This window comes from Loxodonta africana, chromosome 15 (assembly GCF_030014295.1).
Source record: "Loxodonta africana isolate mLoxAfr1 chromosome 15, mLoxAfr1.hap2, whole genome shotgun sequence".
NCBI lineage: Eukaryota > Metazoa > Chordata > Mammalia > Proboscidea > Elephantidae > Loxodonta > Loxodonta africana.
Genome location: NC_087356.1, coordinates 47,515,796 through 47,531,653, shown reverse-complemented (window position 1 = coordinate 47,531,653; position 15,858 = coordinate 47,515,796). Strand labels below are relative to the sequence as shown.

Genomic DNA, 15,858 nt, shown 5'->3' with positions numbered 1-15,858 from the left:
GGCTTTTTTAAAAAAATCAGAACTAGGTATTGAATTTTATTGAATGGCTCTATAACTCTATTAAATTAAATTAATTTAAATTCCTCTGTTAGATTTTTTAAATGTATGGAATCCATTGGGTATTCACGTTTTGCCAGTTCTGTTTTATCAGCCATCTGCTTTTGAAAATGTCCAAGAGAGAAAGAAAGAAAAAGCTCACCAAGGTCCCTATTTCAAGGCATTAATTTAAATAATTAGAGAAAGTGTTTTGGAGTAACAGACTACTGATTGTCTGGGTCCAAAGGCACTTTGGATCCAAATAATTGTCCAGTACCTTAATCATTTGGGGTAATCAATTCTGCCCTTTTCCTTGAGTATGGGTTTTTTGTTGTTGTTGAGGGGTGAGCTGGGGCTACTCTATGTGTGATTGGGGCTGTGACTTGGTGAACTGATGCAGCAGGTATCCCTGTCCAACTACAGCCCAGGGCAGGGCAGGACACTTTGTGAGGTCACTTTTACATTGCACTTCACTCAGACTTTCAGCCAACATGGTGCCATAGACAGAAGCACCACACCATCCCTCCACAGCAAAGACCCGAAAAACTTAGTAAACAGAGACAGATGTCATTCCTGGAACCCACAGTGTCAAATGAAGGGATAAAGAACTCAGCCAAACACCGAAGGAAGTAAGAAACTGACAGAGAACAGAGAGCTAGGAGAGATACATGCAGAGTTCCCCTATCAGCTAACACGGCATGGATTCGCTATTTTGGACTCCTGTCAGAGATCGGCGGACAGGGAGCATGGGAAAGCAGCTTTACAGAACTCCCAGCAGGAGACAGACAACTCAGTAGCCAGCAATCCATGCTTTCCCACCCCCCATCTTCTTCCCGCTGCCCTACCTCCGTGCTTCCTGGCTGGCAGCAGTGGTTTGGCCAGCCGGAAAGTGCAGCGTCCATGCCGCTTGGATTTGTCCCACTTGCATCAGAGATCAGCAGACAGGGAGTACAGGAAAGCAGCTTCACAAAGTTCCCAGCAGGAGACAGAGTACCTGGTAACCAGCGATATACGCTTTCCTAACCCCCACCTTTCTCCACCTCCCCCCCCCACCCCCGCCACCAGCTGCAGTCTTTTGGTCAGAAGGCAACTGCTTCAGCCCTGGGCCACTTGGATTTGCCCTGCCCACACTGGCCGGCTCCCTGAGTGCCATTTATCTGTTGCTAGTGTTGCTTTTTTTCCATTTCTTTTGGTTTCTTCCATGCCTCCCACAACCTACCCCTCCTTTCTCTTGAACACCTGGCTCTGTGTGCTTCTTGAAAGGCTGTGAAGCACTGCTCGACTGGGGGACCTCTTCCCCAGCCCGCAACACTATGCTGGTAGGATCCCTGGGGATTTTATTTGTTTTGTTTTGCTTTTCTGTTCTGTTTTGTTTGTTTGTTTTCTTTTTTTGGCTTGGGAGCCCCTTCTAGCCAGGCTGCACTGCATGACTCAGGAACCACTTCCCCAGTCTGTGCAGCCCCTGGGGGCATTTTTTTTTTCTTTCTTTGTATTTATTTATTTCTCTTTTTTCCTTTCTGTCTTTCTCGATTTCTCAGTTCTTGTCTGTCTATACTTACCTTTCTTTTCCTGTCTCATGAATACCTGGTGCTTGGTAACATCTATACCCCCTCTAGCCAGGCTATACTAGGCAGCCTGGGAGCAACTTCCCTGGTCTTTGCAGCCACACTGGTGGGACTCCGGGGGGCTTTTCTTTCTTTTTCCAAGTTTTTATCTAGTTTTTTTCTTTCTTTTTCCCTTTTTCTTTTCGTTTTTCTCCATTTCCTGGTTTCTCATCTCTGCACTCCAATGGCAAGCTCCCTTAGCACTCTGTTTTTGTATGTTCATTTGTTTTTGGCTCCTGTTTCTCTCTCCATTCTCTCCTCTTTCCCATACCCATATTAGCTCCACACGTCACAACCTCCCCCCTCCTTCCTGCCTACCTGCACTGTGCACTGGACATCACATCCCCGAGCAGCACAGGCATGGCCTACTGGAACCTGCCCAGCACTGATTCCCAGCCCGCCCTCTTGGCCCTAGTATGTGCCACAAATAACCCATCGCAGCCCCTCCACTTCAGTTGGACCTGCCCTGCTGCACCATAGCTGAGCACTAGCCCTGCCCATTGGGCATGGAGGTGAAAAGTATCATGACTACAGATGAGCAAACAACAAAGGATGCACAGCCCATCTGCTCAGACATAACCAAGTAAAACAAAAAAGCAGGATGAAACAAACAGATCTACAATCGATAAATGAAGAAAATAACTATTGAATGTCCTGAAGACAGCAGATAATATCAAAACATGTAAAGAAACAGGACAGGATGGTTCCAGAGGTATCCAAAATAAAACAACAGATGACTTTCCATTAGAAGAAAAGGTACAAGAACTACCTGACAAGGAATTCAAATCTCTAATATTCAGAGCTATCCAAGAGTTGAAGCAAAAAGGAGACAAAAATGAGGAAAAAATAGGCAATTTATGGAAAAGGCAGACAAATTCATGGAAAATTCAAAAAAATGGAAGGATTCAGGAAAATAATACAGGAACAAAATGTCAAAATAAATTCCCAACTAGAAATCATACAAAAACAACAATTAGAAATCCGAAAGATAAACAATAATATTTCAGAAATGGACAGTGTCATAGAAGGACTGAGGAGCAGGTTTGAAATGATGGAAAACAGGATCAGTGAAATTGCCAACAAATACTTGGATACAACTCTGTTTGGAGAAAAATCAGAAAAAGAATGAAGAAAATTGAAGAAACCCTGAGAATTATGTGGGATACAATCAAAAGTAAAAATTTTCAAGTGATGGAAGTTCCAGAACAGGGTGAGAAAACGGAAAACACAGAGGATCATTGCAGAATTGCTGACAGAAAATTTCCTTAATTTCATGAAGATGAAAAGCTGACCATCCCAGAAGCTCAGTGAACCCCGTATAGAATAGACCCCAAAAGAATATCACAAAGGCATATCATAATCACTCTCGCTAAAACCAAGACAAAGAAAAAACCCTGAGAGCAGCTCAAGAAAAACAAAGTCACATACAGAGGATAAACAATAACACTAAGCTCCGATTATTCAGCAGAAACTGTGTAGGCAAGAAGGCAACGGGATGACATATAAAAAAATATATATATATATAACCTTAAATGAAAAAAATTGCCAACCAAGAATAATATATCCTGAAAAACTCTCGTTCAAATATGATGGTGAAATTAGGACATTTCCAGATAAACAGAAATTAAGGGAATATGTAAAAACCAAACTAAATTTACAAGAATTATTAAAGGGAGTCCTTTGGTCTCAGAACAAACAACATCAGACCACAACCTGAATCTAGGATGCAAGACCGTACCAGAGAGATACCAACCTAGGAAATGAACTCTCAAGGACTATCCAAAACCAAAAGAATTGCAACAGGGAACCAGAGAGGTTAATCTGGAAATGACAACAACGTCAGAACAATAAAAGAGGGAATAAATGGTGTAGGTATAGAACTTTCTAATGGAGAGGAAGGCAAGACAATACCAAGTAATAATAGACTTGTTCAAACCTAGGAAAATAAGGGTAAATTTCAAGATAACCACAAAGAAAGTTAACAAACCTACTCATCAAAATAAAGAAGAAAAACATAAAGTCTCATTGAAAGCAAAATCAACAAAAACAAAAGAAATGAAAAAGAAATCTACAAACAAAAGAAACTCAGCACGGGAGAGCAAGAGGAACAATGAAAATGTCAGCACCACAAAAAAAAGCACTACAAAATGACAACAATAAACTCACACCTATCAATAATTACACTGAATGTAAATGGCCTAAATGTGCCCATAAAGAGACAGAGAGTGACAGAATGAACAACAACAAGAACAAAAAAATAGGATCCATCAATATGCTGTCTAAAAGAGACACACATTAGAGACAAAGAAGTAAATTTATTAAAAATCAAAGGATGGAAAAAATATATCAAGCAAATAACTACCAAAAAAGAGCAGGAGTGGCAATACTAATCTCAGATAAAATAGACTTTAAAACAAAACCTGCCATAAAAGACAAAGAAGGGCACTATATAATGACTAAAGGGGTGATCCATCAGGAAGACTTAACCATAACAAACATCTAATAAATGTCTAAAAATGACAGTGCTCCAAAATACATAAAACAAACTCTAGTAGCACTGAAAAGAGAAAATGACAGTTCTGCAATAATAGTAGGAGACTTCAACACACCACTCTCGGTAAAGGACAGAAAGTCTAGACAGAAACTCAACAAAGATACAGAAGAACTAAAGGCCCAATCAGCCAATTTGACCTCATAGACATATATAGAACACTCCACCCAACAGCTGCAAAGTACAGATTCTTTTCCAACACACATGGAATGTTCTCCAGAATAAACTACCTCTTAAAAAAAAATTTTTTTTTTTTTTTTTTTTTTTAGGCCCCAGAGCAACTCTCAACAAAATCCGAAACACTGAAATAACAATACAAAGTATCCTTTCTGACTACACTGCACTTCAGTCCAGTTGCCACTGAGTCAACTGTGACTCATGGCAACCCTATGTATGTCAGAGTAGAACTGCTCCATAGGGTTTTCAGTGGCTACGATTTTTTTTGGAAGTAGATCACCAGGGTTTTCTTCTGAGGCTCTGCTGGGTGGGTTTGAACTGCCAACTTCCAGTTAGTAGTCGAGTGCCTAATTGTGCCAGCCAGGGGCTCCCTCATTGTGTTGAGTGAGCTGCTGAGGCAGGTTGGGCCCTGTGGGTGAGTCTGCAAGCCTAGAATGTGCCTGTGGGTTGGAACCAACCACAATCAGCGGTGGTGGTGATTCTTTCTCTCCCCAGAACTGCCTCAACAAACAGCAGCTCCTCACAGCCATCCGACAGCTGCAGCAGCTGCTGAAGGGCCAGGAGACCCGCTTCACCGAGGGCATCCGTAACATGAAGAGCCGGCTGGCCGCGCTACAGAATTCTGTGAGCAGAGCGACCCCAGACACTCCTCCAGGTGGGTCCCCAAATCAGCAGCCACCGATGCCCCAAGACACTTAGGTTCTCCCCTTTTCCCAACCTGGCCCTGCGAGGCAGCCGGGTATACTTTCAGGACTCTTGTGGTGGATTCGCCCACCTCTCTCTGCCTCTCCTTGATCTGTTGCTCATCTTTTAACCCTAGTTGGGGGCAGGGGTGAGGGCGTTGAAAAGAAGTCTGCCTTCTCTCCTCTCCTTCAGTCTGGATGTCATGCCATTTCCTTTCATATCTTTGCGTTCCGGGCTTAACAACTGTCTTGTCCACATAACCTTTATATAATTACTGAAAGGCACCACTTTTAGACCATGAGCTGCTTTTCCCTTCCCCATCCCCACCGAGGTAGAATCCTGTTAGTTCAAGTTTTTCAGACATGAAAATAGTCCTCCATTATAACTCGCTGTTGTCGAGTTGATTCCGAATCATAGTGACCCTACAGGACAGAGTAGAACTGCCCCATAGGGCTTCCAAGGCTGTAATCTATACAGGAGCAGACTGCCACATCTTTCTCCCACAGGGTACCTGGTGAGTTCAAACTGCCAACCTTTCAGTTAGCAGCCAACCGCTTAACCACTGTGTCACCAGGGTTTCTCCTCCATTGTAAGTCCCCCATCATTACCAGTGACGGGAGAGGGGACGGGCTGCTGAGGATAAGTTCCATTTGTCTGGTGAGGTTACAGCGAGCACCCAAACTCCCGCCCCGTGGGGCAGAGCTCCAGCAGACACAGGGCCGCTGTTTCCTGGCTGTCCCAGTAAGGGCTTTCCCATTGCCAAGCGCAGGGTTGGGCGGCTCATTTCCCTCTAGTCTCTCCTCGGGGTAACCGTGGGGAAGGGGTGGTCGTCATGTTTGTCGTGAGTAATCCATGGGCCTGTTGATGCCACTTATTCACTTAAGACACATTTATCAAGGGGCTTCTTTGTTGTGTGAGATGATGGTGTTGAATTTTCTGCCTTTTTAGAGATTATGGTAGCAAGTCCGCAGTCTCAACAGCACCGAGTCGACTCCTGTTTTCCTTGGCTCCACAGGGGCAGAACTAAACCTACCAGCCAAACCTCCTCTCTACCTTCCAAGGGGCTGTGGGACCCAAGCCCTCAGTGGGGCTCGTCACACTCAAATTCTGTGAGGCAGGCAGGGCATCCTTCCTGCCTGCCACAAATGGGGAAACTAAGGCCAAGAGAAGTGAACTAGCAGTAGGAGGTCCCTGACTTAATGATGTTTTTGCTAAAGGGTCAGTTATACAGAGCCTTCCTGTTTTCACAAGATCGTATCTGCCTACAGTCAAAGAAGAGCCTGCAGGAAGTGATTTATAAAACAGCCCTGCCCATGTTAGGGTCCAAACAAACCAAACTTGTTACCATAGAGTCAATTCCGACTCATAGTGACCCAAAAGGACGGAATAGAACTGCCCCATAGGGTTTCTAGGGCTGTAATCTTTACAGGAGTAGTCTGCCACATCTTTCTCCCATGGAGCGGCTGGTTTGAACTGCTGATCTTTCAGTCAGTGGCTGAATGCTTAACCACTGCACCACCAGGGCTCCTCATGTTAGTATAAAAAAGCCAAACCCAGTGCTGTCAAGTCAATTCCAACTCACAGCGATCCTGTAGGACAGAGTAGAACCGCCCCATAGAGTTTCCAAGGAGCACCTGGCAGATTCAAACTGCTGACCCTTTGGTTAGCAGCTGTAGCACTTAACCACTACACCACCAGGGTTTCTATAGCTATTGTTAAATCATGGGTCCTCTCATCCCCAGATTCACGGTCTTTCTTTCCTGAACAGTGCTAGATTTTTTAACAATCGACAAATTCTCTTTTTAAGAAGTTACCACCATATATTTTGTCTGCCCCATGAAGGCATTGGTGGTTTAGTGGTAGAACTCACCATACAGGAGACCTGGGTTCGATTCTTGGCCAATGCATTTCGTGCGCAGCCACCATCCATCTTTCAGTGGAAGCTTGCATGTTGCTGTGACACTGAACAGGTTTCAGAGGCGCTTCCAGACTCAGATGGAAAGAAAGGCCTTTCAATCTACTTCCAAAAATCAGCCAATGCAAACTCTATGGAGCACAATGGTCCAATCCTCAAATGATTGTGTGATGGTGTAGGACCAGGCATGGGGTCGCCATGAATAGGGAGCCAACTTGACAGCAGCTAACAACAACAACGTGTGTCTCCCACGTGTTGGACACTGCACTGGGTACTGCTTGTGACATCTCTGCAGCTGGCAGGGCAGCTGTCACAATCCCCATTGCTGGGGGAGGGAGTGGGGCTGAAACTTGCCCCAGGTCAAATTGCAAATAGTGGAAAATTTATCTTTTTTTTTTTTTGTTCTCTTAAAAGGCATTTGCTGGGAGTCAGGAAGGAAAGTTTCCAATACTGAAAAATGGTTGATCTTCCTCTTTCCGGCTTCTATACAAAGAATCTCCCTCCTATTTTCCTGACTTTTTTTTCCTGGGAGCATCACAATGCATTGGCTTCAGGGCTTATCCGGGGAAGCCTCATTCCGTTCACATTCCCGAGTCGCACTGCGTGTTTAACTGCTCATCTCCTTCTTTGCACGTTAACCTCATTCTGGAAGGTGCGGTGCGCTGAGACTCTCATAGACCCACAAGGACTTGCTCTTAGTGAAATGAATCAGCCAAGAGGTACATCCTTCCACTGGAGCAGAGACCTTTGGCTCCCATTCAGGATGTTACTACAGATTGATTTTTAATTAATTTGAATCTATTCATTAATTCCCCTAACATTTATTGAGCACCTTCCATATGTCAGATACTGTTCACTGTGTTAGGTACTGTTCTACTTGTGAGTTGCTCCAACAGGTACCCTGTAGTTTTTTTTTTTTTTTTTTTGAAGTTAAAGATTTCTCATTCCTAAAGAGGCCCTACTACTTTCTCCCAGAGCATTTTAAATTGTTTTCAACACAATTAAGTACTGCATTTTTTAAAAGAACAGTGAAGCCGTTTATTTACAGAGACTGAGGCAACAACCAAGGAGTGCCCAAGAGTTGGGGGTTGAGCTCGCACTCGCTTCTTTCCCACAAGGACATTACCACTGGGTACCAAGTTGGAGTTATACTAAAGGAAAGCGATGCAGGAATGGTCAGAAATTCCCTAGTAACCAAGGGCCACTGAGAGTAATTGGAGGGACTGGTTCGTACCCTTCTCCCCAGTCCAGGCTTCCATAGCTGCTCCATGAAGGTCCCTGGGCTGTGTCTGGGTGGGGAGGCCTGTGGCACTCTTTTTGGGACCTCAGGTGCAGGCACCCCCAGATAGACATGTTCCAAATGTTTTCTTCATGGTGGAAGCTGAGTGATTCTCTATCATTTCAACCTACAATGCTGAAGCAATAGCCTCGTTTTCACCTGCCTAAAACCCTAAAAGTATTTTTACAAATGCAACTTGTTTTAGAAGTGGCTCTGAGTTTCCCCTACACTAAATTCAAATCCCAGCTATCCCAGTTTTGGCTGTTCAGTCATTAAACAAATGTTGACTGAGCATCGACCGTGGCCCAACACTCTGCTGCAGAGGAAGAGCAATGGCAGAGCTCCTCCTTCTCTCTCCAGCCCACATCAACCCATCAGAAACTCCTTTAGTTCTTCCTCAAAATACCTCTACAATTCAAGCCATCTCTTTCCTCTCCCAGTCACCTCCCAGTCTTAGCTGCCTTCCTCATGCCCCAGTTCTGTTTCTTCCTTTTCTTACACCTACACTTTATACTCAAGCCATAGCCAGAGTGATACTGCTAATGTCTAAATTGGGCCACTTTGTGCCTTGGCTCAGAACCTACTAATGGCTCCCATATCATATAGAAAAAAACCCGTTGCTGTCGAGTCAATTCCGACTCATAGCGACCCTATAGGACAGAATAGAACTGCCTTATAGAGTTTCCAAGGAGTGCCTGGTGGATTTGAACTGCCAACCTTTTGGTTAGCAGCCATAGTGCTTAACCACTGCACAACCAGGGTTTCCATATTACATACAGTACATGTCAAATGGCCTTTTATTTCCTTTCCAGTGGCCTCTGTTCCCTCTTGCTCTCTGTTGCCTCTGACTTCATCTCCAACTACTTTTTACCTCATCCACTCCACTCCAGTCACAGTGGCCTCCTTGACATCTCTCAGACCTGCCAGGCCCCCTCCACCTCAAGGCCTTTGCACTGACCATTCTCTCTGCCTCAAGAAGATATATCTACCCTCTCCAGAGAGCTGCAGGGTGATGCCTTCACCTTCTTTCTTCAAGTCTTTGCTCCAACAAAGCCCAGCCTGACCACCATATTCAAAATTATGCCCCCTCCTCTGGCACCCCTAGCCTATTCCCTGCTTTCATGTTCTACATAACACTTATCACTGTTATCACACTGTGCCGTTTAGTTAGTGATTTTGTTTACTGATTATCTCCCCTGCTAGAAGGGGTGCTTCCTAGAGGCAGACTTTTGTCTGTTTTGCTCACTGATGTACACTAAGCACCTAATATAGTGCTCTGGTCCATAGTAAGCCCTCAATAAATCATTTGTCATTCATTCATTTGTTTATTGAGCACTCACTATGTCCCAGGCACTGGGCTGGTACTGGGGATGCAAGGACAGATGTAGTCCTTGTCCACCAGAGCTGACTTCTGGCGGAGAAGACTGACTTCAGACATGGAGACAAATCAGTCAGTAAGGTAATTCCAGTAGTTATTGATGCTAAGAAGAAAGTAGAGTGAGCTCGGGGCCATGCCTGGCATGGTGGTCAACGAATAGTCTGGGAGGTGGTAGCATTGGCTGTAGACTTGAAGAGGAGAAGGAGCCCCCCATGAGAAGTTTATTCCAGGCAGAGAGAAGAGCAAAATCCAAAGCCTGAAGGCAGGGCTGAGCCCTAACAAAACCCAGTGCCACTGGAGCTCCATGAGAGCACAGCAAGTGGATGGCAGTGATGGGGTGAGTCAGCCACACCTGGGAGTCCCAGCTCTGACCCCGCACGCTGTGAGGCCCTGCACACAACACTCAATGACTCCAAGCCTGGTCCTCCTCTCATTATCTTTCACTAAGTGGGGATCCAGTACCCATCCCAAAGTGGTTTGAGGGTTCAGTGAGATATAGGGTTTCAAATGTCCAATATGGTGTCCAGCCTGGGGTAGGCACTCGGCTGAGGCATGCTTACAAATGGGAAGCCTTATGATTGAGGGTGATGTCTAAACAGCTGTGGTCCAGGAGGAGGGGCTCCTAATCCTGTCCTTTCTCCTTACAGTTTCCTGCCCTGCTCTGAATGCCCCTCTAGACGGCAGAAAGTTTGGAAGCAAGTACTTAGTGAATCACGAAGTCCATTTTACCTGCAACCCTGGATTCCAACTGATCGGGCCCAGCAGTGTAGTGTGCCTGCCCAACGGCACCTGGACTGGGGAGCAGCCCCAATGCAGAGGTACTATTCCTTCCTCTCATCCCATAAGGTGGAACCCATCATATCCAAGCAGAGTCTGATGGATAGAAAGGGTCATTCCTCGGAACACTTTCTGCCTGATTCCTCAATCGTTCCTCAGAAGAGTGGCTGATGTGCCTGCTCCCTTACCTGGCTGCTGTCTACATGAGTCTGCTAAGCTTTCATAACAAATGAGTCTTGTCTTCCATGTGGGAAAACCGAGGCCCTGGAGGGGCTGAGCTGGGATTCATGCCCAGACACTCTGTCCCCTGAGTCAATGCCCTTAGACACCTCACTCTGCTCTGGACACTTGTGTCTGGCTCTTACAAACATTAGGGCAAGAAACTCTGTGGGTCGGGGAGAGAGTTCAGAGTGAGGTACTGCAGGGAAACCCTTCTCATGCTGCTCTGCTCTGAGCTGCTTGTTTCTGAGGCTTTTGGTGACCTCTGGGGTAGAGGAAATTGCTCAGGTGTCCTTTGTGTCTGCAGTGAGCTCCAGGAGAGACCATTGGGGATGAAGTGAGGGGGAAGTATGAGAAAGTTTCTCTTCTTTGTGTGCTAGGTTTGAAGCAGTAACATTTTTTTATATGAACAGAAATTTATTGTCTCATAATTCTGGAGGTTAGATGTCTGAAATCTGAGCATGGGCATGGCCATGTTAGCTCCAAAGGCTCTAGGGGAAGATCCTTTCTTGTCTCTCCTGGCTTCTGGTAGCCCCAGGCATTCCTTGGCTTGCAGCTAAGCATAGCTCTTCTCTGTCTCCCCTCCTCTTTTATAGGATACCACTCAGATTAGGACCCATCCTATTCCAATGTGGCCTCATGTTAGCTAATTGATAGCATCGCCAAAAACCTATTTCCAAACAAGGTCACATTCACAGGTACCAGGGGTTAAGACTTCAACCTTTCTGTGGGGTGCACAACTCAATCCGTATCAACACTTGAATTATAGATTGGCATATTTCCCTTCTCTTCTTTACCTAAATCTGTCTTGGCATTGTAATTAGATCCCAGACCATCACACCACAGGACTGCTTGGAGCAGCTCACTGGGAACGTGCACTAGAGCCACATTTCGATGTAAAACCTGGGCAGAGTTAAGTTCAGGGAACAAGGAAACAACCAGTCCACAATGAGATCTTAGGTGGATATTTTTCATTTAAGTATAAATGGGGCATGAAACTCATGCTGTGGTAGAGATTGAATAAGAAAACTAGTGTGCCACAACCAAGGTGCTCAACCAGCTGCTGTATACCACCTCTTACCATGTTAGTAGACTGTGCCTGCATTGGCACTTCTGATCTCAGCAGGAGTTTATTTGATTAATGAGCGCTGTCTCCAATAAGAGCCTCAAAGTGGTGCCAGCCAAACCTACCAAGAGGGAGAAACTGGGCTTCGATCTTCTTTTTGATGACCAGTCATGACAGTATTAGCAGTGTGGGCAGGACATAGGCTGGAGTTTTAACGATCCAGTGGTCCCTCAAGAGGGGCCCTAGAATCTTAGCAGCAGCCTCCAAGTGCATCCATTTCATTTTCTTATCAGCAATCTTGTCATCAGTGTGTGCAGTGATTATGGCGGGGTGGAGGGATAATCTTCTTAATTACAGGAGATTCATTTCAAGGCCCAAAATGTCAGTGTCAGTGAAAAATTTGGAAACACTTTAGTAACTGCCCTTCATCTTATCCCTAGTCAACTGCTGGGAAGGGGTGATGAACCCAACTTGGCATAGAAGGAAATTACACATAATTACCGCCATTAAACAACCCAGCAGGCAGAAGGAGGCCCCAGCACACCAGAGTGGAAAGCGGCCATTTGGCTTCCTGGATTTTCTTCCTTCTTTCTCTAAAAGGCATGTTTTTAAGATTTGAAGCTTTCTGAATTGGCTGAGCCATGGCCACAAGTCTTGTCCCTTTGACAACATTGGTAACCAAAGATAAAACTTGAGAGAAATACCTTTGGCCTTTACCACTTCTTGGGGGAAAAAAAAAGTTGTTTTTTATCAGTTATCCCCAACTTCCTCTTTTTTTTTTTTTTAACATTTGTTCATTCGTCCAGTCAATTTTCATTAGGCACCAACTATGCATTGGTCTTCGAGCAAGAGCCTTACTGTCTGACCTGCTGATCTTAAGTTCACCAGCCCCTGTGGCTACGTGAATCAGGAGAAGCCTCCGGCCTGAGCCATGGACTTGTGATGTTCCAGCCTCTATAACTGCGTGAACCATTTCCTTGATATAGATCTCTATATATAGGTATTTATATGCTTTACTGGTTTTGCTTCTCTAGAGAACCCAGCCTAAGACAGGGAGTAACATGTGCGGAGACCTCAAGGAAAAGGAGAACTTGGCATGTTTGAAGAACTGAAAAAATAAAATATAGAACCTTGTATCTGGAGCAGTGTGTGAGCTGAGAGTGAACAGGGCAAGGCAGAGAGAGTCACACGGGCCAGCTATGAAGCTGTGGAGGCTGTGCAGGCATAGGATTTTGATTCTGAGTACCATAAATTGGGTTAAGAAGAGGAGGGCTGTGGTTGGATTTGTGTTTTGCTGGTGTGTAGAGAATGCTTTGGAAGTGTCAAGAATGAAAGTTGGGAAACCAGTTAGGTGGCTCTTGAAGAAGTCCAGGGGAGAGATGATGGCAGACCCCCCAGATATATTTAAATTCAAGGTATATTTAGAGACAGAACTGTTGGCTGTCACTGCCATATCCTATGTGGGCTGTGAGCAAGTTGGAAAAGCCAAGACAGATTCTCAGACTCGGGTTTGCATGAGGGGATGGATGGTGTCATTTGCAGCGAGAAAGAAAATTGAGCAACAGATGTAGGTTTGTTTTTGCTTTTTTTTCAAATTTTATTTATTTTATTAAGAATATTCACAACAAAACATACACCAATTCAACAGTTTCTACAGGTACAATTTAGTGACATTGATTACATTCTATGAGTTGTGTAACCATCCTCACCCTCCTTTTTTGAGTTGTTTCTGCCTCCTTAACATGAACTCACTGTCCCCTAAGGTATCTATTTACCTTTTCTTTCAAGTTGCTGTTGTCAGTTTGATCCCATATAGATAGTTCTTAAAACAGCATAATACTGAAGGCATTTTCTTTACTAGTTGTGCTAAACTATTCTTCAGTTTTAAGATGACTTCAGTAATTATTTTTAGTTTAAGCTTTAAACATTATCTCAAGGCAGTAGTTTCAGGAGCTCATCCACCATCCATGCTTCCAGAAAGTCTAGAATCCATGAGAGTTTGAAATTCTGTCCTGAATTTTTCCTCTTTTAATTAGGATTCTTCTACGAAATCTTTGATCAAAATATTTAGTAATAGTAGCCGGGCACCATTCAGTTCTTCTGGTCTCATGGCAAAAGAGGCAGTTGTTCATGGAGGCAATTAGCCACACATTCCATTTCCTCCTCTTATTCCTGACTGTCCTTCATCCTCTGTTGCTCCACGCGTATAGAGATTAATTGTTGTCCCTTGATTGGCTGTTGGCAAGCCTTTAAGACTCCAGGCACTATGCAGTGAACTAGGAAGTAGAACAGAAGCATTAAACACATCATTAGGCCGATTAATTGGTATGTTCTTTGAAACCATGACCCTAAACCTCCAAACTAAGGAACCAAATCCCATGAGGTATTTGGTTGTACATAAGCAGCCTCAGTATCTTTTTTTTTTTTTTAATGTCGTAGCTGTAAATATATCTATCACACAACTTTTGCCAGTTCAACTTTTTGCAGGTGTACAACTTATTGACAGCAATTACTGTAATTGACTGTGCAACCCTACCCTTAATCGATGTGATTTTCTATCATCGTTAACCCGTCTTTCCCTCCTCCTTCCCATCCCTGGTAGCCACTAATAATCTTTTATCTCTATACATTTGCCTTTTTTGTCTTTTTATATAAATGAGGTCATACATTATCTGTTCTTTTGTGATTGGCTTTTTTTGCACGGCATAATGCCTTCAAGCTCCATCCATACTGTAGCACGTATCAAGACTTCATTTCTCCTACTGGCTAAGTAGTATTCCATTGTACTGTGTACCACGTTTTGTTTATCCATTCATCTGTTGATGGGCATTTAGGTTGTTTCCACCCTTTGACTATTGTGAATAGCGCCACAATGAATGTTGTCTCTGCTTTCAAGTCTTTTGGGTATGTACTTAGGAGTGGAATTCCTGGGGCATATGGTAGTTACATTTTTAGCTTTTTGAGAAACCACCACACTGTTTTCCACAATGGCTGTGCCATTTCGCCATCCCACTGGCAATGGATAAGGATTCCAGTTTCCCCACATCCTCACCAACATTTGTTATTTTCTGTTTTTTTTTTTTTAATCTTAGCCACCCTAGGGGGAGTGAAATGGTATCTCCTTGTGGTTTTGATTTGCATCCCTCTGATGGCTGATAATGCTGAGCATCTTTTCTTGTATTTGGTCCCCATTTAAATGTTCTCTTTGGGAAATGTCTACTCAAGTCCTTTGCCAGTTTTATGATTGGGTTGTCTTTTTGTTGTTAAATTGTCGAAGTTTTATGTCTATTTTTGTTACTAGATTCTTGTGGGATATATGGTTTCCAAAGATATTCTCCAAGTCAGTAGCTTGTCTTTTCATTCTGTGGTAAAGTCTTTTGATGAACAGAAGTTTTTAATTTTTATGAGGCCCATTTATTTTGTCTTTTGCCATTTGTGCTTTTGTTATTATATTAGATAATCTGTTATTGAAAGCTATGCCTGACAGCGTAGCCCTGCTTGTTTTTCTAAGAATTTTATGATTTTAGTTTGCACACTTAGGTCCTTAATCCATTTTGAATTTGTTTTTGTGTATGGTGTGAGTCATGGACCCTGTTACCTTTTTCTGTATGTGGATGTCTTAGTCATCTAGTGCTGCTATAACAGAAATACCACAAGTAGATGGCTTTAAAAAAGAAAAATTTATTTCCTCACAGTAAAATAGGCTAAAAGTCCAAATTCAGGGCGTCAGCTCCAGGGGATGGCTTTTTCTCTCTGTCAGCTCTGAAGGAAGATTTCTCAGGTGCAGGGACCATGGGTCCAAAGGACGTGCTCTGCTCCCAGTGCTGCTTTCTTGGTGGTATGAGATCCCCCTGTCTCTCTACTTGCTTCTTTCTTTTATATCTCAAGAGATTGCCTCAAAACACAATCCAATCCTGTAAGTTGAGTCCTGCCACCCATCCGCCCTCATTAACATCATAGAGGCAGGATTTACAACATATAGGAAAGTCACACAATGCTGGGAATCGTGGCCCAGCCCAACTGATACACGCATTTTGGGGGGGACATAATTCAGTCCATGACAGTGAGTATCCAGTTTTCCCAGCACCCATATATTGAAGAGGCTCTTATTTCCCCATTGAATAGACTTGGCACCCTCGTCAAAAATCAGTTTACCATAGATGTGTGGATTT

The 15,858-nt window shown here is 44.0% G+C and overlaps 1 protein-coding gene across 1 annotated transcript in view; it reads left to right on the top strand.

Annotated features, from left to right (window-relative positions):
- The window catches only part of FBLN7 (fibulin 7), a 104,326-nt gene that overhangs the window by 56,733 nt on the left and 31,735 nt on the right, over positions 1-15,858 (top strand). The window contains exons 2-4 of the mRNA XM_064268307.1: positions 1,921-2,054; positions 4,864-5,023; positions 10,272-10,442. Of these exons, the coding sequence (XP_064124377.1) occupies positions 1,921-2,054; positions 4,864-5,023; positions 10,272-10,442 (465 nt within the window). The remainder of the gene's footprint in view (positions 1-1,920; positions 2,055-4,863; positions 5,024-10,271; positions 10,443-15,858) is intronic.